Below are 24792 nucleotides of genomic sequence, written 5' to 3' on the forward strand. Positions count from 1 at the left end.
TTGGGGATGCTTAATGTCTTAGTCTGAAACTGAAATTATGTGTCCTTATTAGATTTTATTTAGGAGGCAGAACTGTGGATACTTTCTTTCCTTGCAAAGTGTGATTCCTCAAACCCAGGAGGAAGGCTACTATATTTGTGAACACTTTCCTAAGACTTTGAAAACCATTTCACATTTGGCTAAGCTCGTTAGCTTGAGAGATGGACACATATTAAGTACCTTGTTACCCTTATTTGATAAGAGACTATGACACCCTTTCAGAAAGAATATAAGATGGGAAAGGTTTTGAGCAGGGAAAACCCCTATCACTGAAGAATCAGTGTACCCCCCAAGCTCCTCCAATAGGACTCTTCCCTTTTAAGTATTTGGAATTGGAGGAGATGGTAAGAAAGGCAAATTAAAACAAGAGTTTATGTTGTTGTTGTTCTGCTTAATGAGAACAAATGCTGGAGGTCCTTGCTCACTCCTGAAAATGAGCTTTTTCCCCTGCTCATCTCAAGAGAGAGCATATTCCATATAGGGGCCCTCAATGCCTTTTTCACTCTGTGTATGTGTGTGTGTGTGTGTGTGTGTGTGTGTGTGTGTGTGTGTGTATGGGGACTTGAACTCAGAACCTAGGTGGTGGTGCTCTACCACTCAAGCCACAATTTGGTGGTTAATTGGAGATAAGAGTCTCACAGACTTTCCTACTCAGGCTGGCTTTGAACCAAGATTCTCAGATCCCAGACTACTGAGTAGGTAGGATCACAAGTGTGAACCACTGGTGTCTGGCTTCATTTTAGCCTTATACCTCTCCTAGGTGAAAAAATATGTGAAGATTATTTTTGATAGAGAGAATAGGCAGAACCCCTCGCATGCAAGTATTCCTCCCTGGCCATCTCCACCAACACCCTAACCATTTGCTTATCTGTCTAGTGAGGACCCTTGGAGGGCTGCCAAAATGATCAAAGGCTACATGCAGCAACACAACATTCCCCAGAGGGAGGTGGTAGATGTCACCGGCCTGAATCAGTCACATCTCTCCCAACATCTCAACAAGGGCACCCCCATGAAAACCCAGAAGAGAGCTGCCCTGTACACCTGGTACGTCAGAAAGCAACGGGAGATCCTTCGACGTAAGTGATTTAACCCTGTCTTTGCCTTAAGTCTGGAGGGCTTTTGCTCTCACTCTGACCCCTGTGGGCTGCCTCAGTTTCCTCTCCATGAAGGTCTTCAGGAGCCCTTGGCAAATATGAGGTGATAGGTGAATGGTGAATTGGCTTGTGTTGTGTTCTTCTCTCCTAGTCCCTTGTTATATTCAGCCAGGTGCTTTGACAAGCCCTTTGGTGACTGCAGCATAATTTTTTTTTTGGTCCACTTCCCCCTCCCCACCAACATTCTTTTCTTTGAAACTTAAGTAGATGATAGAGTAGAATATCTTCCACAAATTAAGCAAAGTATGTCCCTTTGACGTATGACCACAAATTAGTCTCTTAAAAAATCATTTCGGCTGGACACTGATGGCTCATGCCTGTAATCCTGGTTACTCAGAGGATGAGATCTGAGAATCACAGTTTAAAGCCAGCCAGGGCAGGCACTCTTATCTCCAATTAACCACCAAAAAAAGCCAAAAGTGGAGCTGTGGCTCAAGTGGTAGACCTCTAGCTTTGATCCCAAAAGCTCAGGGACAATGCCTAGGACCTGGGTTCAAGCCCTAGGACTGGAACAAGCAGTCAGCAATGCTGGTCACTGGCTACTGTTATTTCCCTCCCCTATAGGGGGCGGGATTATTTAAATGATGAAGACATCTGAATAATCAGAGCCCAAAGCTGTTCTTTGGATTGGAGGGGCTGGGAGTAAGTCCTGAAGCAATTTAAAATGCTGACTCACCCTTACCAAAGTTAGTGGAGTTTGAGGACTTCAGCTGGCCACCCTAGGTAAGGGAGAAGCTGCTTGTAGCTGGGTCAGGTGAGATGCAGTGAGAGTACTGCACCAGGAATCCTGGCCTCATCAATTCTTGTCATTCCCAGTCTCATTCCAAAGCTTTCTCCCTGTCCTGAGTCCTTTCCCTTTGTAACACTGAGAGATTTTTGTTTTGAAGTTGAGTGATAATCAGACTACACTGGAATGATAATGGTAGGAATGGTAGATTTTTTTTTTAATTTTTGGAAATGATCCTTTAACATTATAGTTGAATTATTTTTGATCCACACCTTTCCCTAGGGAAATTTTTTTTTTGGATTAGCATACACAAGATTATTCTCTGAGCCATATGTTTCTCTATCTTGGTCATGATGTTAATTTCTGGCACTTTCTGGGCAGGGTTTTTTGTTGTTGTGGTGGTGGTGGTGGTTTTTCCCTTCCCTCTCATTGGATGGTCACATTATCCTTATTTGGGGAGGAGTTTTAGGTGACACTGCTCAGAAGTGATTGTGTCTATATTTATTGTCTCAGTGTGGGGGGGGCTGGAGGAAAGGTTTGGGGCATGCTTATTGTACTCTGGTTGTCTGCGCTGTGCTTGCGTTGGAAGCATGGACACAGAGTAACTGGAAAAAGTCAAGTGAGAATTGTTTGCTACTTAGGGAAAGAGACCCTTTCAAGTTTGGGCTGGCCTCCAAGCACAATGACTCGCTCTTTAAGGGTTTGTGTTCCTGACATGAAGCAACACTCTAGTTCCTGCAATGTCTGGGAGTCCTTGGGGGGCTTGGAGGGGGGGCATGAGGGGGGCATGTGCGCGGGCACCATCTCCCAAGCCTAAGAAACTCCTAGGACCCAGCCACCCTACCACCCAGGCTGTGCTGACTTCTGTTCACTGTCAGGAAGGACAGGGCAGCACAAGTTCTAGGACACTTTACAAAGTTAATGCCAGTGTCCAGAAGGGACCTTTTCCTCCTCATTATTATTGTTTTTAAAGGCACACAAAGCATAAAACTTAGACACTTTCCTTCTATAAATGCCATATGTACACCTATTCTACATCAAGCAGGATGCTAGGCTGTGATTAAAAACATGGGTCCTTTTCTCCAGGGACTGTGTAGCCTTTACTCCATAAGGGAGTTGATATGTTTAAATAAATAGTGACAACCACTTTCTAAGAGCTGTTAGGAAGGTATGCACAAGGAACAACAGGGAATTGCCAAATCACCTGGAGACATCCTGGAAGGCTAGGAGAGGTGACATTTGAACCTAGTCTTACAGGACGAATGCAAGATGCACAACATGGGAAAGCAATTGAGGGAGATAAATAAAAGAAGGACACAAGGGAAGATGATAAGTAGAAAGAGAAAGAGGTGGAGGAGAATAAAAATAAGATGATTCATGATTACAAATTTTCCTGAAAAAAAGCTAAGAACTGATAGATGGTAGCATGCATGGACCTATTTACATACAGAATCTCCTTGTCCAAGCTCTCTCCCAAGCCCATGAAGTAACTGTCAAGGCCACCTGCTCCAAGGTAATTTTTATAGGCAATGAACATTTCCTGTCCCATTAATCCAAAAGGAAGTGGAGTGGAGCTGGTGGTGGCTGGAAGACTTATAGCCCCTCCCAACACTGGGAGGGGCTAAAGGCTAAGCTGCTAAGATTGGTAGAATGTCAAGCAAGTCCCCTGTCTGGCGTAGGTGTGTACTGGGTTCAGAGTATTACACAGGTGTGCCTCTTCCAAGTACTGGAGAGATACTGAGGCAGACCCCACACAATGGGGCACCTGGGTGTCCCAAACCCACCATAGACAAAGCCTCAGCAGCTGGTTTTGCCACTTCTGAACAAGTTCATTGGAGGAATCTGGGGTGTTGTGTGGGCTCCCTTTTCAGCCAACAGTGAGTCTTAACCTGGTAGTTAGGAGTCTTGGAGTCTACAGGCTGAATTTACACCCAGGCTCTTGCCTTGAGCTATTGTAGCTTTTGGCAAGGCACTTGACCACTCTGAACCTCAGTTTCTTCATCTGCAAATAGACATTACAATACTTCTCACATCCAGAGGCTGTGAGACATGGAGAAAGAGATGCAGTTAAAGGACACTGAGCAAAACTCACCGTAGAAGTTCTTGCCAGGCACCAGTGGTTCACACCTGTAATCCTAGCTACTAAGGAGGCTGAGATCTGAGGATCACAGTTTGAAGCCAGCGTAGGCAGAAAAGTCCATGAGATTCTCATCTCCAATAAACTGCTTAGAAAAAGCCAGAAGTGGTACTGTGGCTCTCATGGTAGAGTGCTAGCCTTAAGCACAAAGAGGCTTAGGGACAGCGCCCAGGACCCAAGTTCAAGCTTCAGGATAGGCAAAAAAGAAGAAAAGAAGAGAAGGAGGAGAAGGGAGGGGGGAGGAAGAGAGATGGAGGAGGAAGAAAAAGAAGAAGGAAGAGGAGGAGGAGGAGGAGGAGGAGGAAGAAGAAGAGAAGGAAGAAGAGGGGGAGTTGTTTTTCTTTACATGTTAACTGTTATGACATAGGTTCATGTCAAACAAAAACTCTTGAACTGATCCCAAATCCTTGGGATTATCCACATTGACTCTGGCTCAGGTGGCATGCAGGGCCCACATAGAGAGCTACCATGAAGGCCAAGTATTATAGCAGTGTGAGAACCCTTTGACAAGTCTGACTACCAGAAAAATTTGAGTCCTCATCAGCTCATTGACCCCTGACCTGGGGGTTAATGCTCTTAAACACTGGTTAGTTCTACTTAGTCTTTCTGCCCATCCATTCCCCAGGTGAGGAAGCAGAGGGACCAGGGAATCAAGTAATATTATCTCAGGGAATCGGCTACTTCCTGCTTATAAATTTAGCAGGCTGTTAAAACCACTGTTGGGCACCAGTGGAAACAGAGCCCTATGTAGTCCTAGAATCACGCAAAGTAGGTGGCAAGTTCTGTCCACCCTTCAGTCAAACTATTCATGAACTTGGCCCAAGGGTCACTGGTTAAACAAAGCCCAGCCGGGATTTTAAGTTCAGGCTTCAGAGCCTGGAGCAAAATGGAACTGAATCGTTGATAGATAGCAGGATCTCAGGTGTGTAGACTGCAAGACCCCAAGGAAGGCTGTTGAAACACCAAGTCATGACTTTTTTTTGCAGATAGATTCAATTTATGTTTATTCAGAACTATTACTATATAATTGGATGCAAATTCAGACACCTTAGGGATATAGAATAATTTTGGAGAGTTAAAACATACATAATATTATCATGTATAAATCATTCTGAAAATTTAGGGGGAAAAACTTGGTGAAAGTCTTCATTTTTTTTTAAACCATCGCAATTGCTGTGGGCCATGGTTATTACTCCAGTTAATGAATTGTCCCCCTACAAAGAACACCAATTTCCCCTTGAAAGCTACAGTTTTCTATGCCTCTTTTTAAAAATGTATCATTTGTTGTAAAATAAATTAAAAAGTCATGATTCAAACTTTGAGATTTGTGGATCCAGTTGTCCAAAGGAACAAGAAAGATAGCACTTCAAGATGATAGCATAGGGCTGGGAAGGTGGCTCAGTGGTAGAGTGCTTGCTTTGCATGCCTGAGGCCCTGGGTTAATTCCTCAGCACCATATAAGCAAAAAGAAAAAAGCCGGAAGTGGTGCTGTGGCTCAAGTGGTAGAGCGCTAGCCTTGAGCTGAAGAGCTGAGGGACAGTGCCCAGGCCCAGAGTTCAGGCCCCACGACTGGACCCCCCCCCAAAAAAAAACAAAAAAATGATAGCATAGCCATCATTTTGAGGTATAACTGGAGTGGTAGAACCCCTGCCTTGCTGAGTCTGAGTTTGAACACACACACACACACACACGAATGCACTCATTCACACAAATGATGGCACTTCCAGGCTTATTATTATAAGGCTTCAAAGGTCCTGGTCTTCAGTGCTCTGAGACTCATGGAGATCTGTAGGAGTGACTTCAGGAGTTAAAGAAGAACAGCATTAAAAGCCAGAACATGGGGACCAGAGCTAGGAAATTTTGTGTGCATCCTTCCTCAGCACAGTGCTTGGTTTCTCTGTCTATTCATCTGTAAAGTGGAATCAATCAGCCCTGATGTACCCTGCTTCGTGCATATGTGATGAGAGGTCAGCACAATTCTCTTCTTTAATAAAGTGAATATCAAATCTCATTTCAACATAGGTTAACATGTCACTACTAGGTCAAACTGCCCTCTGTTTCCTTCATTCAAGAAAAAGGTGCTGAGGATCACTAAGCCTGGACCCTGGAAAGGGGCAGAGAGCACCATTCTATCTATGGGTATCTTTCTCCAAGGCCTTTAGCTGCAAACAGGGAAGGACCTGTATTTTGGTCTCTGTACTTCCTCTATGCCTTTTCCTTCATGAGTTATCTCCCTTAAAAATGGTTCCCGGGAGACCTTTGAAATTGCACTTGAGCTCCAGAGATCATCCTATTTTTCAAATACAATGCTCCAGGAATATCTATTTTAAAACATTATGTACAGACCCTGAATGTGTTGTATGGAGTAAGCTGTACCTTTGAATGGCTTTCTCTGGTACCTGAGAATGAGTTGAGGTCATCCCTTTTTTGTCATCAAAATTAAGAGTTCAGGACTCAGAGCGTTGCTTCATGTTTGGCCAATGGGCCAAAGAAAAGTAGTTGTCTTTAAAAAAAAAAATCCTTGGCTATAGTTGAGCCAAGCCAAGCAAAGAAAAAGGCAGATTTGCTGGGTCAGCAGTGATAGGCAGGGAGAGATGTCGTTAGCCATACTGCCTCTAGCCCCTCATATAACAAGAGTGAAAAGCTTAGGAACAAAGGGGTCTTTGCCCATCCGTCCGTCTTCCGTCCGTCTGTCCATCTGTCTGTCTGTCTGTCTCTGCCAAGTGAAGGCTACAGGTCCTATCAAATCTACTCCTTTCTCTTTTCAGAGTTCAACCAGACAGTCCAGAGCTCTGGAAATATGACAGACAAAAGCAGTCAGGATCAGCTGCTGTTTCTCTTTCCAGAATTCAGTCAACAGAGCCAAGGGCCTGGGCAGTCCGATGACTCCTGCTCTGAGCCCACCAACAAGAAGATGCGCCGTAACCGGTTCAAATGGGGGCCCGCGTCCCAGCAAATCTTGTACCAGGCCTACGACCGACAAAAGAACCCCAGCAAGGAAGAAAGGGAAGCCTTAGTGGAGGAGTGCAACAGGTAATGATACCAGAAGCAAGCAAGCACGTGGACCCAAGATTCATCCCCTTCCTCCTGGGGTTGTGAGACAGTTATTCAGCTAAGCGTGGCTAAGTTGGGGGTTCCTAAAATGTGATCCATAGAGCTGCTGTTTCAGTTCCTTGGTAAATAAGTTTAAGAGCTATCACACGGATATTTCTTCTTAGGGTGTCACAGAACATACTAATGTAGTTAGGAGTCCTACAGTTAAGAATCCATGTAACTTATTGGTGAACCATCCCAGAGTCTTTCTTGTGTGGAATACTTACTAATAATTCCCCCATAAGTGACTATTCTAAGGAAGATACTCTGGAGAATCCTGGTGCAAAATATAATGTCAGCAAAATGAAAGTCATGTCTTTGAACTCTACCTAGGCCAAGGCAAGACTGTGTCTTAGCTGCAGATTCTACCTCTGGCCTCCACCACTGTACACCCATTAGTTGCCCCCCCTCAAAAAAAAACTTAGGTTGGATGGATGTGGTAGAATACACCTATAATTCTAGCACTCAAGAGGCAGCTACAGAGGAACTAAGAATTCAGGCTAGCCTGGCCTATAACAAAAGACCCTGTCTCAAAAAAAGAAAGGAAGGAAGGAAAGGAAGGTAAGGAAGGAAGGAAGGAAGGAAGGAAGGAGGGAAGGAAAGAAGGAAGGAAGGAAGGAAGGAGGGAAGGAAAGAAGGAAGGAAGGAAGGAAGGAAGAAGGAAGGAAGGAAGGAAAAAAAATAAACTGGGCAGGAGAGTAGGAATTGGTTGGATCTGTTTGGTCTGCTCTGTCTACCCTGACAGTAAAGTTTATTCTCTGTTAATAACAGTGTAATTTAAGAAAAAAAAACTACTGGTAATCCTTAGGATATCATTTTGTTTCTTTCCTTTCTTTGCCTGACTTCCATATTGATTTAAAAACAAAACAAGCCGGGCGCTGGCAGCTCAAGCCTGTAATACTAGCTACTCAGGAGGCTGAGATCTGAGGATCGCGGTTCAAAGCCAGCCCGGGCAGGAAAATCCATGAGACTTTTACCTCCAATAAACCACCAGAAAACAGGAAGTGGCGCTGTAGCTCAAGTGGTAGAGCACTTGCCTTGAACTGAAGAGCTGAGGGACAGTGCCCAGGCCCAGAGTTGAAGCCCCATGACCAACTCCCCAAAAACAACAAAACAAAACAAACCAATTCCTTGCTCTGGTCAAGGCCTGTGGCCCCTTTCTCTGTCTCTTGCCTGGCCCAGTTTGGACAGTGGAAGGACACAACCAAGGAAGCCAGACTAGGAAGCAGGAGGCAGAACAGTCAGCCTACATATGTCACAGAATCCTCAGGCTGTCCTGCCCCATGTGGATGAGGATAATCAGGCTCTCTCTCTCTCTCTCTGTCTCTCTCTCTGTCTCTCTCTGTCTGTCTCTGTCTCTGTCTCTCTCTGTCTGTCTGTCTCTCTCTGTCTGTCTGTCTCTGTCTCTCTGTCTCTGTCTCTCTCTCTCTCACACACACACACACATCATTTAGTGCCATCTACAAACACAGTTCATACCTGGGTATGGGGTTTCTTCAGCACTAATAAAAGAGGGGCCACTATTTCCAGCTGCCTCTTTTATATCCACGCAGCCTGCCCTTTGAGGGAGCTCTGGCTATGAATAAGAATCTGCCTTCCCTGGCATTCTTGGGGGTTTCTAAACTCCAGAAGCTCAGAAGTCCTCTCATAGGGTTTGGAAGGGACTCTGTAAGATAGCTAACGAAGGACTTTGCCTTTTACGTGGTAGGAAGAATGGAAAACTAAGGAGGTGTCAGAGAGCCCTGTCTGGGCCTTGTCTTGAAACTGTCTTGTCTCTGCTTGCTCTCCTCTGATCAGAGCCACACTGGAGACTTTTGCCCTTCCATCCAGGGCAGCATATCATGCTCTAGGCTTGTGCTATAGGTCTCTGCTCTAGTCATCCTCATTAGGTCAGGATGAGGCTTTTCCCCAGCCCCCCAATTGCCCCTCCACTTCTGTATACTCCTAACCAAGGCCTCTGTGAACGTGTATTTGAGGCCAAGCACCAACAACTCCCCAGCCATCCTCATTGACCATTACCCTCTGTCCATTCCAGGGCAGAATGTTTGCAACGAGGTGTCTCTCCCTCCAAAGCCCACGGCCTGGGCTCCAACTTAGTCACTGAAGTCCGTGTCTACAACTGGTTTGCCAACCGCAGAAAGGAAGAGGCATTCCGGCAAAAGCTAGCCATGGATGCCTACAGCTCCAACCAGACGCATAACCTGAACCCCCTGCTCAGCCATGGCTCCCCCCACCACCAGCCCAGCACCTCTCCTCCAAACAAGCTATCAGGTAAGCAGGATCTGGGCCTCACTGCCTCTAAAAGTATCCTGGCCAGGCGCCAGTGACTCACACCTATAATCCTAGCTGCTCAGGAGACTCAGATCTGGAGGATCACAGTTCAAAGCCAGCCCAGGCAGTAAAGTTTGTGAGACTCCTATTTCCAATGAACCACCAGAAAACCAGAAGTCGAGTTGTGGCTCAAAGTGGTAGAGCTCTAGCCTTGAAAAGAAAAAGCTCAGGGGTAACACCCAAGCCTTAAATTCAAGCACCACAACTGACCCCCCCCCCACCAAAAAAAGTCATCATCCTGTTCCTTCCTACCAGTCTGATTTGATTCAAGATTATTTCAGAGGAGTAAATGCTCTGGGATGGCCCTTGAACTGGTCTCTTCTCATTGCCAGAATTTTCTCATGAACAAGTATATGGCTTGGGTGGGGATTCTTCCAACTCTTTGTGGTATAAGGGAGAGCCTGGTCCCCAGGAAACCTTTTGTCCCTGTTCTTCTCTGGCCTGTTCTTCTCCCTATGTGGCTGCTGAGTCAGCCAGTTAGGGTTTTGCGTAGCATTGCCTTGTTGGCCTGGTAAGGTCTGAACTGCAAACCTAGGGGTTGTGGTGATGGGGAATGTCATCCTGGCCACTCTCTACCATCCTTGGTCAAACCAGCATTCTTCTCTGATGCCAGCTGAATCCTGTGGCCTTTAGAGAAGCGCTGCTCTGTATCCTACTATCTGTAGGATAAGGTCTGGTCAAGCTTTGCAATGATTGATAAAGTTTTTACTCTGTGCCCAGCTCTGGCTTGGGCCCAGCTCTGGCTCCCTGATACCAACGGGGTTGGGTTTATTAGGATGGCAACCTACATTTTTCTTGTGGAAAAGCACCCCAATACACTGAACATTGTGTAGCTACTGGCTGAGTTCAGGTACTTGTCCTCGGCCTTGGTTTCTTCCAGGAAATCTGCCTTCTTACAATTGATAGGTTTATGGTTGTCTGGTGCTCGGGCAGGCAAAACATAGTCCAGCCTCTTACTCTAGCTTAAGGCTTGCAAAGTAAAAGTCAGCAACCATCCTGTAACTCTGGAGTGATTCTGAAACCTGTTCATCCCCTCACTGGCAGAGTGTTTCTGATGGGAAAGGCCCAGGAACTGATCCAAATATTGGGATGATTTGTGTCATTAAGACACACTCAGAGCCATCAGCTGGGCAATGCATAGGCATTTTCCCCGAGCCTGCCATGCCTATAATATAGCCCCTCCTATGGTCTAACAGTACTAGAATGAAACATGGACCTGAGCTAAGGTTTTCCTGGGTCCTGCTCCCATAGAAAGGAAAGGTTCATCCCCAAGGGATGAACATTTAGACTGTTCTTGAAAGAAAAAGATACCCCCCAGGCAAATGCTGGCTGAATAGCAGAATAATCTAGATCCCTTATGGCAATTCAAAACAGAGTTTTGAGGGTAGTAGATGATGGTGTGTGGCCCACATCTAACCAGGCTGGAGTACTTGCCCACAGTGGTGATCTCCTGAGTTGAATTTGGGAGCCAGGGGAAAGGGGTGTGGCTGGGGCAAGGGATATTGTTGGAAAGACAATGGCCATTGTGCTGAGACCTGTGATCTCCACACCAAAGTCAGGGAGCCTGTAAGCCAAACAAAAGCCCAGCAGCTTTCTGACAAGCTGGGGTTGTGCCCAGGTCACTGCAGGGTCAGTGGTTAGCTTAGGCTTTCTGTATCCTAACTAGAGATACTAAGGAAAGCTAGAACGTTAGGGATAGAGCAGATATTAGAAACCTCCCAGAGGGGCAGCAGAGAGGGACTGGATATCTGCCCCCCCCCACATACCCCCCTCAGGTAGGAAGCTGAGAAAGGCACACCCCAATGGAAATGGGTCCTCTGGGGTAGCCCAAAAGTCTGAACCTTTATAAAAATCATGGAATGATTTTTAAAGCTTCAAAGAAAGAAGCTAAGGCCTAGAAAGAGGTAGTGAGTTGACAAAGCTATGCAGAGTGATGATCATAAACAAGGACTAGATGTCAGGTCTGTTGATTGTTGGGTACCATACTTTCCTGCAATAGAATCAATGCTCTGAGTACTAACCAAGTCCTGGCAATACACTAAAGTCAGGCTGGGGCATTCATCTGAGTGGTAGATTCTAGGGACACATGGCTCTGTCCTCTTGGAGTTTTATTATGTCAGAACTAGGACTGCAGTTATCCTTGGGGGCTTTATGGGGGCAAGAAAGAAAATCTGAAGAAGTATGGGTCATGGCAGATATTTTCAGTGGCTGCCTTCTCTCTAGCTAACTTTTCACAAAAGACTCAAGCCCATGGACTGGGTTTTCTGAGTCTAGTTTTGAGTGCTTTATCCAGCCACGTGTTAAAAATGGCTGTTTCCTGACTATAAAAGAGAAAAACAGGACCTACCTTATTGGGTGAATGAATGACCACCATCTTTCCCAACAAGCCACATAATTAATATCATCATCATCATCATCATCATCATCATCATCATCATTCTTAGTGTTATGGAATGCTAAACAGGTGGCAGTGGAAAGAATGGCAGGCGGTAGAAATCCATCTTCTTTTGAATTTTATTCACATGCTGGGGGTTATTCCTAAGAAGCTGTGGGATATTCTAGCTCTGGGACTGGAAGCAGAAGTGGCCTCAGGGTTGTTGCCTAGGATGCTGGGGTTGAGCCTCAAGTCCTTGTTTCCAGGTTGGAGGATGGCATCCCTTGAGCTAGGACAGTGCTCCTAAGCCATGTCCCCAAGGCTAGGCAAACAGCAAGCTGGAGACCAGGACTCAGACAGGCTTTGGCATGCAGGGCATCAGTGTCCTTTTTTTTATCATGGTGCCCTCTGGTCCAGGCACGGTTTCTGTCTATGTCCAAAAATATAAGTGACAGTAGAACACAAAAAGACCTCTGTTTTGCTAAGAGAAAACCAACACCCAGAGTCAGCACTAGTAATGTCTTAGGCTGGGAGTTGGGAGATATCCAATTCTCCACCCTTTCTTCTTTCCAAACTCTGGTGTGTGACCCAAGAGGGCTGGCCATACCTGTGAGAAGAATCTTCCCCTAAAACCCACTTCCTGGAGAGGCTGAGCATCCTCTCCGAGTCCCCTCCCTCCCAGCCACACTTTGTGGCCCTCTTGCCCACGATGATGACCACAGTGTGACCCTAGGCCTGGAATGTCCAGCACAATGGGAGGGGACGGGAGGGACACTTTGCCTCTGTCAGCAGCCGATTGGTTACAAGATGCCCTACAAACACATTGTCAGCAGAATCAGCTGTTTTCAGCCGAGCCCCTCCTCAGCTTTACAATCACACACCAGCATGCAGCCAGGGGTTGTCATGGCTTTGTGTCCCTTATGCATGCTTAATTGACAATTAAGTTGGGGCTTTGAACCAGCCTGGCTGCCGCTGATAGGCCTTCATCTTTCCAGTGAGAGTCACAGGGGCACCCTTTGTCTGCTCTTCTTGGGGGCCCGAAGTTACTGTAGCAGGCTGCAGGCAGCCATTTATCTTCAGCCTGGAAGGCCTTTATCTATTCCCCCCTCCCCATTCCAGCAGGAGTCATCCCTGGTTATAGGGCCCATGACAGCCCATTCTGAGTCCATTGAGCAGGCCCGGAGTGATGGCCTCTACCTCCATTCTGGAGCTGAATCAAGAGAAAGGCCCCCAAAAGGTCAGAGGGCAGGGCTGCGGCAAGAAAAAGGACTGATTGGAGACTGGTGCTTGTATTGATTGGCTCAAGGAGGAAGTTGGCTGTGAGATGGGAGCTGGCCTAGTCTTGGCACAGGCTGTGGTATCATTTGCTGCCTGGATCCCAGTGGCCTTGCTCACTGTACACTTCGCTCTAGTCCGCAGCTATGTCAACCTAGCCACGGCCCCAAGGAGGCAAGGGGAATATAAAAGGTCTCCATCAATCTTCACTGTCCCACACATCATGTCCCTCACCTTTTGGGGAGGAAGTGGGGATTCATTTTCCTGGAAAGTGAGGCACAGTGAAAAAGAACATATCTTTCTAAGAAACATTATTTCTGTAGTTGCTTTTCCTCCCTTTCTGGCAAACCTCTATTTGTACCTCTTCCACCAGACTTGGCTGTCCTGACTTTGGATCAGAAATGGAAAAGAGAATTTGGCTTCCCCCTTTTCTCTAACACCCCTGCTGCCTCCTCCCCAGTGGCCTGCAGGAATATAACTTTAGGTCTGTCTTAAGCAAAGTTGATTCTTTGCCAGGGTACCTTGCAAGGATGCTTTTCTCCCTGACACAGAAATATGCAGGACCCAAGGAAACCTCAAAGGTACTCAGTGGAGAACTAGTACAGCCATCATTGACTGAGCGCTTCCTGGGTACCTAGCCATGGGGTGAGCATCAGCTCATTGAACCTTCCCAGTGAGCTTGGAGGGTAGATATCATCTGTATTGGCTTTCTGGATTTATAATCAAGGAAAATAAGATATTTCAGAATGTAGGTGGTTTTACTTTTTAAAATTATTATAAAAGGAATGTACAGAGGGGTTACAGTTACATAGGTAATGGAGTACATTTCTTTTTGGACAGTGTCACACCTTTCTTCACGCTCTCCCCAGTTTTTCCCTCCCGTCCCTGCCCACAGGTTGTATAGTTCATTTTCAACATAGTGTCTAGTGAGTAGCACTGCTGCATTTGTTCACCCTTTGTCCCTCCGTTTCTGTGCCCCCCTTGCCCTCCCAAAGACAGATACACAAACAAACAAGACAAAAAGAAAAGAAAACAGAAACAACAACAAAGAAAGAGCCTCTTGTTTCCATATCCTGGAGCTCATTTCGATAAATGTTTTATATGATCAGAGGAGAATGTAGGTAAATTGCCCAAGTTTATAGAGTTAGTAAATAGTAGGGATAGACATTGAGCTGTTAGACTCTAGGGCTTTTCAGGCAGAAAACCTACACACACACACACACACACACACACACACACACACACACACACACCCTATTTACTCCTTTCACACACACACTATTTTACTCCTTTCTCACACACACACACACACACACACACTATTTTACTCCTTTCTCCCACACTCCTGCTGTTTCCTTCTGAATGAGAGAGGTTTTGTGAGGATATAACCAAAGAGCTGGGATCAGGTTGGGGATTCTTGCAGTCTGGTTAGTTTACCATTTCCTCCCCAACCTGTGCCCCTGACCAAGGTGGACTCTGTGGGAAGAAATCAAAGCCCCCTCTTCCACAACCTCATCCTCATGTGTGTTGGGATTTGAACTGCCCTTGCATTGGGCCCTGTCTAGGGGCACTAAAAGCCTTAACAACTTAATGGGACTTCTGAGACATTGCAGGCACCTCAGGCTCAACTCTGGAGCCCCCCCCCCCCTGCCCTGGACAACAGATGAGGAGAGGGGGTTTATGAGGGCAGTTGTAAAAATATTCATCTCAGCAGCAAGGATCCCCAGAGTCAACGAGCATCATTTTCCCTAAGTAGCGGGTCATCTCAGTTTGGAAGAGAGATGAATCCTGCCTGGGGACTTCAGCTCGGGTAGGAAATACTTTCATCCTCATTTAGGGCTGGAGTGGACACTGCTCCCAGGTTCTCCTTCTTTAAGACTTTATCTGACTACTATTTTATCTTTTGAATTTAAAGGATTTTATCTTACAGGTACCACCCCACTAGATTGGAGAAAACAATCAGGATATTAATGAGATTAAGAATCCCAGCCTTCAAGGCATTCTGCTGTCAGCCTCCCCCTGATAGGGGACTAGCCCTGGTCTGCATACAAAGAAACCAAGCTGGTGGGGCTCCTACCTCAGCACAAAGGGGTCTGGTCAGTAGATACTAGACTCCTATCCCAGAAGGCAGTCCTACTGGGCATGCCTAGTCCCCCTGAAGGATCCTAGAGGGTTCAAGGACTCCTTGCCACCTCCAGTTCTCTGAGGAGGAAGAAAGCTACCTGTGAGCAATGAGCTCCAGCCTGTAGCTTATGAAGTGCTCTTAGAATCTGTTTGCTAAGGTTTTGATGGGAAATGGCAGAAACTTGGAGAGAATTAAGCACTGGAGGTGGGGGTGAGAGGGAGAGAGAGATGCGAAGGCCTTTGAAGCTACCTTCTTCATGGAAGGCACAAGATCTGGCTTTATGCCTCAACCCACTTTTCAAGGGGAAGTAAAACTCACATGAGAAAGAAAGCAGGAAACACATCTCTCTCTCTCTCTCTCTCTCTCTCACACACACACACACACACACACACATCCCTACCTCCCCCTAATAAAATACAGTCAAATGAAGCATTCATCTTGGTTATCATTCTGGCTGTCCACAAGTACCCTGGAATAGGGATCAGTATATCTTTACTATAAAGGTCAGATACTAAATATTTCAGGGAATCAGCCAATTTTTTCCTGTAAAGATCTATAAGTAGTTTAGACATTTCAGGCCATATAAACCCAGTCCTGGCCACTCAACTAGGCCTCTGGAACGCAAAAACAGTCATAAGCTGTACATAAATGAACAGCATGGTTGGCTTTCAAGACTACTCTGTGGATAGGGATGGAAATTTGAAGTTTTCATTAATGTTTAATTTTTCACAGTGTGCTTTTTAAAATGTTTTAGTCATTTAAAAATGTAAAAGAGGGCTGGGAAGGTGGCTCAGTGGTAGAGTGCTTGCCTTGCATGCATGAGGCCCTGGGTTTGATTCCTCAGTACCACATAAGCAGAAAAAACCAGAAGTGGCACTGTGGCTCAAGTGGTAGAGCACTTGCCTTGAGCTGAAGAACTGAGGGACAGTGCCCAGGCCCAGACTTCAAGCCCCACAACTGACAAAAAAAAAAAAAAGATGTAAAAGAGACTCTTAGCTCAATACTTCATATACAAACAAGTTGCTTGAGCCAGCAGACTTCAGTTGGCTAAAACCTCCCCCTTTCCCTGGACAACAGCCCTTTAGCTTTGCCCCTCTTTAGAATGGCCCAGGGAGTCCTGTTTCTGATCATCCTGGAACTCATGCTAAAGCCCAGCCCTATTAAATTAGTATTTCTGAGGATCTGGACAGACCTTATCCAAATGATCCAAAATTATCCAAGTGAGCTTATTACGCAGCTGAATTTGAGAACTTAACTATAAGGCTTTTCCCTGTGGAAGCCACTGCCTCAGGTTTGTGTTCAGATGCAGATTCTGATTGTGTGGCTGGAGGATGAGGCCCAAATATCTGCCGGTTGATGTTGTTGAAGAGGATGATTTAGGAAACTTACCTGGCGTAACAGTCATCTTGGCGCTACTCAATTGGCATCTCATTTTCCCACCACTCAGCCTGCTTTTGCTTCCCATCACCAACCCCAACAAGCTCTTAACAATCCAGTGGGTAATGTCACAAAATCTTGGGCTGCAGAGATGGTCCTGAATTCCAACCTCACCTTGGCCACTTATTGATGTATGACCATGGGAAAGTTTCTGGAATCTCCAAGCCTGTCTGTTAGTGTGTCTGATGAAGATACCCATTCATGCAGATGAATAGAGAGATTAAATAGGATATAGATGATAGTGTAGGATATTTAGAAGACTCTTGCCAATGATAGCTAGTCTCATTCCTTGAAGAAGCTTATTGTTTGAGGTTTCATTTCCCCTTTCCATGTCCCACTTGGAGGTTTTATTCAATCTTGATGTTTATAGAATTTGAGTATTTTCAACTAGGGGGCTTTTCTCCGCAGGTGTGGCAGACGCAGGCTGGCTTCTTGTCATATGTTAGGCTGGCTTCTTGTCATATATTGGGCATGTTTCCTGGGCCTGCTCTGTGACGCCCACAAGGCATAGCCAGTGTCATAAAGCATTAGGCACAAATACACAAACAGAGGAAGCTGAAAAGTATCCTGGAAGGATTGGTGTTGGGAGCGGATGCTCATGACCATGGAGAAAAAGGTCAGGTTCATAGGATGACCGTGAATTTCTGCCACCACTAGAACATTTTTTTTCCTGCTAGTAAATGAAGGTGTGAGTACCCCACTTGTGTATATTGCTTGTTAGCAATTAGCTCTGGGAACCTGCCAATTAGAGGGGGCGGGTGCGTTTTGCTGGTGAAGGTTAGCATCTGAGAAGCCCACTGCCCTTTGTTTTTAGACCTTCCTGTCTCCTAAGGGCTGATGTGAGACTTCAATGTGAGCACACTTAAGTGTGAGCATGCTCAGAGCCAGGCAAAGGAGATATAAGAAAGACTGAGACATGGCAACAGTGAGCCCCGAAGGCTTCTGCAAAACCCCTGAGGGCTGATTTTTCTGGAAGACACTTTGCTACTCTGTGAGCATGCTTTCCCTTGTCCTCTGCTTTGGCCAAGCAGCTTCTGCACGAGCACACAGCACATGTGCTCGTCGGCCATAGAGGAATTACCAACCAGAGAGGACTCCGTCCTTCAAAGGCTTTTGGGAACCATAAAAGCCAAGTTTTGCTGGGCAATAGTGTGCTCACTCCTGTAAAACTAGCTACTCAGGAGGCTGAGGTCTGAGGATGTTGGTTCAAAGCCAGCTCTGTCAGGAAAGTCCATAAGGTCTCATACTTCACATGTTGGAGGAACATGGTAGAGATGATCTTTAGCATTTAAGGGCATTCCAGAAGGTGCTCACAGGAAGTCCCTTCTCAGGACCAGACTGAGGCATATGTGTCTGAGAAGCAAGATATAGCTCCCTAAATTATACTTTGGCATCGTAACCTCATGTACAGTTCTTAGCCTCTCTGAGCCTTTGCATTTCCCTGAGTGGGTTTTTGACAATGGTATGGTTTTGCTATTTCAACATGGAAGAATTTTCCTTTCTTTGAACTTTGGTTGTTATCTGAGACATCAGATGACCGACACTTAAGTATTAACAAGATCTGTGGTTCTTGAATCTCCTTCCCAAAATGTATAAAAATAATCAGAGGAGCCTGTTAAAAATCTGCATGGTTTCTGCACCCATCCACATCTATATGATCAGAATATGGTGCCGTTTGGGCCTGGAAGTTGGAAACAAGTGCTGTAAGATTTGGAAACGCGACTAGTGTTAGACATCACTAGAGTAGAGAGAGCGCACATTCTCATGGATTGACTGTAATTCTGATTGGTTCAACTGGAAGATAAGAGCTCGGATTAGAGTTCAGGAGACCAGAGCCACTAAGAAGCAGGAGTGGGCGAACCATTTAACTTCTTGAGGATCTGGCAATGGAGGTCTTGGAGAGGTGTTGCTTCTGATGGGGGCCCAGGACTCTGTGGCTAGAAGTGCAGAAGGAGGTTTACCATTGTGATATTTTATTGTTAAGCTCATCATCTGCCTGCTTTCCTTCCCCTCCCTCACTCCAGTCCCCATTTCAGGAACTGTGTGCTGTTAGAAGCCTTCCACCTTTATTAGGGACCATTAGAGCTTTATAGCACCAGCACATTGGGTAGGGCCAGTCACAATAAACAGATTTATACTGGGGTATAAACGAGACACCTATAACTGTTGGAGGTTAACACTTTCAGGGCCTTTGAGTGGCAGCCTACATACCCATGCTTTTGGGTCCTGTCTACCACAGGATGCCTCTTCCTAATGGGCACCTTCTAGATGGGGTTGGCAATGAAGCCCAGTGGAGTCCTTATTCAGCAAGGGCAGAAACCCTCTCAAAGATATCTTTGGTCTGTACAACATCAGTTTTCACAGTGGGCACAAAGTAAGTGCTTTATTTATCTCTGGGTTTGTTTTTGTTTTTGGTGATTTGGGCTGTGGTTTTGTGTGTGTGTGTGTGCGTGTGTGTGTGTGTGTGTGTGTGTGTGTGTGTGTGTGCTGGTACTGGGATTGAACTCAAGGCAGGGGCACTGTCTCTTAGCTTTTTCACTCAAGGCTGGCACCCCACTACTAGGGTCACCACTCCACTTCTGGCTTTTAGCTGGTTAATTGGAGAGAAGAGTCTTTCAGACATTCCTGCCCAGGCTGGCTTCAAATTCTGATCCTCAGATCTCAGCTTCCTTAATAGCTTGGATTACAGACTTGAGACACCAGCATGCAGCCTCTCTGGGTGTTTTATAGATGAAAAGGAAAATGAGCCACGCTGCTTCTTTTGTAATCTGAAATCCTGCTGCCAGGTGAAATATAGGTCTTGCATTGTTTCATATAGAGCAAAATAAGCAGGCCTTATTTCTATTGTGGAGAAAGCCAATGTGTATGTCTGTGTATGTCTGCTGAGTGGTGTGATTCTGAGCTATATATCCACATCAAAGCTCAAGTTGGATTTCTCCATCACTGTCCAGTCCAGTCCAGGCCTGGTTTAGGGCAGTCATTCCACAATTATGTGGAATGGAGACATCTGTCATAGTTTCCTGTCCAAATGCTTCATGTATAAATATTCTATTTTATGATTATTATTCAAATTTAAAGTTACCCAGTTTGATTTTATAAAACATCTGGATATACTATTCAAGTACATCTTCCCTTTTTCAGAAACAATGTCATCTATCCCACCTCCATTAACACTGCCAACCTAAGCTACATACCTGGCAAAATAATGTCGTTAAATACTACTCTTTGAAAGTTTTCAAAGAGCATAGTAGAACTTTCTCCCTTTTTCTACTAGCTTAGCTAGGTTTAGTCTATACTTTGTTTTGCTAGTTTCATCTTCTACTGGCTTAGTTCCTTTTATATCTATGTAATACCTTATTGGTATTCCTTGAGCAGGCACAGAGCTAGAACTCCTCTTTCTGAGTTTCCACTAAGTGAACAGAGATCCAAACTCACTGCTAATCTGGGCCATCTGGAGGACAGAAGCACAGCTGCCCATAGCCATCAGGTCTCTGGTGATGCTCTCTAAGCATTTGACTAATGCTCCTGTTCTCCCAGCAGAATAGAAGCTATTCCCCATCCACCTGCCCAAGTTTCTATGCACAACACCTACTTGGTGCTCTGTAATACCAGTACCCATGAGCCTGTTGGATGATCAACAGCCATCTGTCATGGTGATGGTGATGATGATGGTGATGATGATGGTAATGGAGCTTCCCTAGTGACGGTGATGAAGAGGCTGGGGATGGCTAGGCAAATTCCCATAATGAGGCAGCTTTGACACTTGCCAGGCCTCAAAAGGATCTTGTCCCTGGGTACCACCTCCCAGTAGGGTACTGCTTATGAATAGGTCCCAGTGGAAACCCTGTCCTTTCCAAGGCAAGTTTATTAGCCCTTCAGTCACAATGCAGATGTCTGTGTGGAAACCCAGTGGCTCAGTCTACTGATGGCTTTATAGCCTTTCTTCCATTGGCTAGACCTGCTAGGGGCATCACCATTCTCCTTGTCAGCCAAGCCCAAGAGGCTTTGTTGCAGCCACATTACCCCTGACTGCCTCTCGGAGAACACCCCAGGGGCCAGGACACTGTCTGCCCCCTCAGGCTTTTGGCCTAACAAGTCTACCATTAACCCTTCTTGGTTTTATCTTAATTTCTTTGGAGGAAAAAGGCATTTCAGTTGCTCATGTTACCACAGTAAACTTCTATTAATTAACTCTTCTTTTTTCTTTTACCCCCAATGGACCCTAAACTTGCTTCTAATATGGTGAAGATAAATATGGTTTCTCACCTGAAACCCCAAATGACCAGCTTGGATGAATGGAAATGAGTCAGGCTATAAGAATAGAGAATGTGCCATGTAGATCTCTGTGTAAGAGCTCAGAGCAGAAGGCAGCCTTGTAAATCATACCTAGCCCTCTATGTACCTGGCTTGTGCCTTCAGACATGAAACTCTCATTAATCTCTCTTCCCCTCTCCTTTCTTTCTCTCCCTTCTTCTTCCTGCATCTTTTTTTTTTGGGGGGGGTCCGGTCGTGGGGCCTGAACTCTGGGCCTGGGCGCTGTCCCTCAGCTCTTCAGCTCAAGGCTAGCACTCTACCACTTGAGCCACAGCGCCACTTCCGGCTTTTTTCTTTTTGCTTATGTGGTGCTGAGGAATGGAACCCAGGGCCTCAGGCATGCAAGGCAAGTGCTCTACCACTGAGCCAACCCTTCACTGAGCCCAACCCTTCTTCTTCCTTAAAAAAAAAAAAAGGTGGTTTCCCTCCCCTCACCACAAAAAAACAAAAAACAAAAAAAAGGGTAGGCATGGCAGTACATCCCAGCTACTTGAGAAGAAGGCGCAAAAGGATCATGAATTCAAGCCAGTCTGGGAAAATTGGTGAGAACTTATCTCAAAAAAAGAAAAAAGAAGAATATATGAGGTGGAGAGAGGGAAGAAGAAAGGAAAGAAGTCTGGGAGAGTTGGAGGACAAATGTATAGTCACTTCTCCACCAATCAACAGACTTTATAGTGAGAGGGAGTGTGAAGCCCTCCTCCTTGTTGAAGCATAGGTCATTCATTCTCATTGACTCATTCAACAAATATTTGAGTATCTGGCCTAGGCCAGGGTCTGTACAAGGCACTGAGGAGACCATGGAAAAGACAGTCAGGGCCTTCCCTTGTGAGCTTCCTTTCCCATGTAGGACGCAACCAAGAAACAAACCCAAACTATTACTGGGTCACCAGAGAGTGGCTTAACATATCTGAAGTCAACTTAGGGGTCACGGGGAAGAGGGAGATGGAGTCAGCTTTCTGAATGACCCCTGGAAAGAAGGAGTTTAAACAAGCTCATCATCTCAGAACCCGAGCTCTCCAGACTGGGTTTTGAGGCACCCTGAGAAGAGACAGTATAAAATACTGACATGAATGAGTGTTACTCAAGTTCAAGGGCCAGGAAGTGGCACTGTGGCTCAAGTGGTAGAGAGCTAGCCTTGAGCTGAAGAGCTGAGGGTCAGAGCCCAGGCCCAGAGTTCAAGCTCCATGATCGACAAAAAAAAAAAAAGAAAAAGAAATTGTAGGTATTTAAATTGTAGGTATTCAAGTTCAAGGGCCAAGACAGGGTGAGTTCTTTCTCCTTTCTCCTGCACCAATGATCAACAGGCTGCAGTAGTTCATTGCCAAACACCTGATTTTGGCAAGCAGAACCCTGCTTTCCAGAAAGGACCAAGTGTGGTTCTCGTTGGCCTCAGGTCAACCCTGGGGAAAGACTCACATTCAGTGTCTGTCCCTTTTCCTTCTGTTTGTACCATGTTTTCAGGAGCTCAATGCACATCCAGCACCTGTTCTCAACCAAGATGCTTTTGGTGGTAGACTAGTGTTGCGTGCTCTCTCTCTCCTCTCTCTCTCTCTTTCCCTTTCCTTCTCCCTCTTCCTCTCCCTCTCCCTCTCCCTCCCCTCCTTTCTCTCTCTCCCCCCTCCCTCTCCCTCTCTCTCGATTACATTTGCTTGGTTATTTTTTTTTTAATAAGAAAACCAGTTTGTGGGCTTCCCTGAAGTATCACTCAACTTTTTACTCCTTCAGTCAAGAATGTTTACCGTCCCCCTGCAGACCAGTCTGTGTTTCTCCTTTCCTATGAATTGGGCTACTATCTAAGCCAATTTCCACTCTAGGATCCAGCCTTGAAACCAGCCCAGTGTTTAAACTGCTTTCATCTTCCCTCAGCTTCTTACTCCCAGCCTTTCAGATTTTTAATCCCCTAAACACTTTGCAAACATTCCATCTTTAGCCTTCGAGGGAAATATTCTAAAGAACTGATAGCACAATAAATAAATAAATAAATATCCTGCATCACACGAATGAGGAAACTGAGGCAGAAATGGTCTTTTATTTGATTGCTTTCATTTTAACTCCCAATGAGTGGCTCAGACTGAATCAATTTTGTTTCTCTGCCTCTGTGCTCTCAGAGAGAGAGAGAGAGAGATAAACTTAGATGAAGAGGGGTAGAGGAGGGGTGTCAAGGTGTAATCCTGTGTCATCAAGACTGGCTCAATCCCTGGCTCAATTGTGGCTTCCTAGGAAAACCGTTCTCTCTAGCCATCCTTTATTGATATGGCTGCTGCTTTTTGAAAGAACTTCCTCCTTGGAGTGCTGGCTCCCTCCTACCTGAGTTGAAATTCCCAGTTCCCAGACTCAAGGGGTTGGGCTGTGCGCTGCATGAGGTTAGGAACACAGGGGAAGAATGTGTGTGACAGAACCCTGGCCAGTTGAGTAATGTTTACTCTGCCGGTGGCTGGGGACGCTCACTCATGCTGGCAGAGGTCCACCAGTCAGAGGAACATTCCTGCATTATCAGGGATGGGAGATTGGCTTTGAAATGTCAAGGGTGAAGGCATCCCACCAGGCTGGGTGCAGCTCACAGATCTCAATGGAGGGAACCCCTCGAGTTTCAGTGCCGAAGGGCACATAGGAAACAAGCTGCCCCCCCCACTGCCCAAGACACCCCAGTTTCTCTTCTTTTACTAGAAAAGAAGAATTCTGGACATGACTTCCTGGATGACATTGCTCTTCTGTTTATCTCATGTTCTGTCTCTCAGCATGTTTGTCTCCTAGTGTTTCTCTGGTATTTTTTGTTCATTTGTCATTGTAGCATCTAAAAAATTTGGGAGCCCCTGTGCCCATTTTACAGAAAGAAGGGCCAAGACCCAAATCTTGGCTGATGGAGAATCTTCAGAGAGTTAGGACAGGCAGAGACGAAGATGAAGAGGGAGAAGGAAAGGGAGAGGGAGATTAAGAAGTGTCTGGTATAATAGTGGGCACCTATAATCCTGACTATTCAGTAGACACAGAGAGAAATAGAAGGATCATAGTTCCAAGCTGATCTCTGGCATAAAGGTGAGAGCCTATCTGAAAAATAGAGGAAAAAAAAAACAAACTAGGGAATGTGGCTCAAGTGGTAAAGTGCCTGTCTAAGGTCCTGAATTCAAATCCAAACAACACCCAAAAATATCTGTCTAGAGGCTAGAGATGCACTGATCTTCCACATTGTAGGACTAGATTCCTAGCTGGTTTGCAAAGCACTTAATAAAGCTGGATTGGCTATTCAGGGCAGTACAAGTTGAAGTCATAAGTACTTTCTGAAGTGTTTCTGAGCCAGCATTGTGCTTAATGACCCCCTGAGCTCCTCTCTGTGGTCCTCCTGTCAGACAGTTGTGTCTCAACAACATACACATTCAGGTCTATATAGTCCAATATAGGCATCCTAAAAATCACTAGCCTTTGCTAAGTTGAGAGAGAGGAAGGAAGGAAGGAAGGAAGGAAGGAAGGGAGGGAGGGAGGGAGGGAGGGAGGGAGGGAGGGAGGAAAATGAAGTTGAAGGGATGATTGGAAGACACTCATAAAAAGTTTACCAGTGGCACATTTTAAAAAAGATAAGCATCCAGTCAGGTATTGGTGGCTCACACATATAATCCTAGCAATTTAGGAAGCTGAGATCTGAGAATCAAAGCCATCCCAGGCAGAAAAATCCATGAGACTTTTTTTTTTTTGGTTGGTGGTGGGGCTTGAACTCTGGGCCTGGGCGCTGTCCCTCAGCTCTTCAGCTCAAGGCGAGCACTCTACCACTTGAGCTACAGTGCCACTTCC

The 24792-nt window shown here is 45.7% G+C and overlaps 1 protein-coding gene across 4 annotated transcripts in view; it reads left to right on the top strand.

The window, feature by feature from the left end:
* The window catches only part of Hnf1b (HNF1 homeobox B), a 71479-nt gene that overhangs the window by 4424 nt on the left and 42263 nt on the right, over window positions 1-24792 (top strand). For 3 of the 4 annotated variants that reach the window (XM_013013443.1, XM_013013444.1, XM_013013446.1), the window contains exons 2-4: window positions 916-1115; window positions 6826-7090; window positions 9186-9421. In XM_013013443.1, coding sequence (XP_012868897.1) covers window positions 916-1115; window positions 6826-7090; window positions 9186-9421 — 701 coding nt within the window. The remainder of the gene's footprint in view (window positions 1-915; window positions 1116-6825; window positions 7091-9185; window positions 9422-24792) is intronic. The other variant, XM_013013445.1, reaches the window with a different exon arrangement.

The sequence above is a fragment of the Dipodomys ordii genome, unplaced genomic scaffold, assembly GCF_000151885.1.
Source record: "Dipodomys ordii isolate 6190 unplaced genomic scaffold, Dord_2.0 Scaffold19, whole genome shotgun sequence".
NCBI classification, from domain to species: domain Eukaryota; kingdom Metazoa; phylum Chordata; class Mammalia; order Rodentia; family Heteromyidae; genus Dipodomys; species Dipodomys ordii.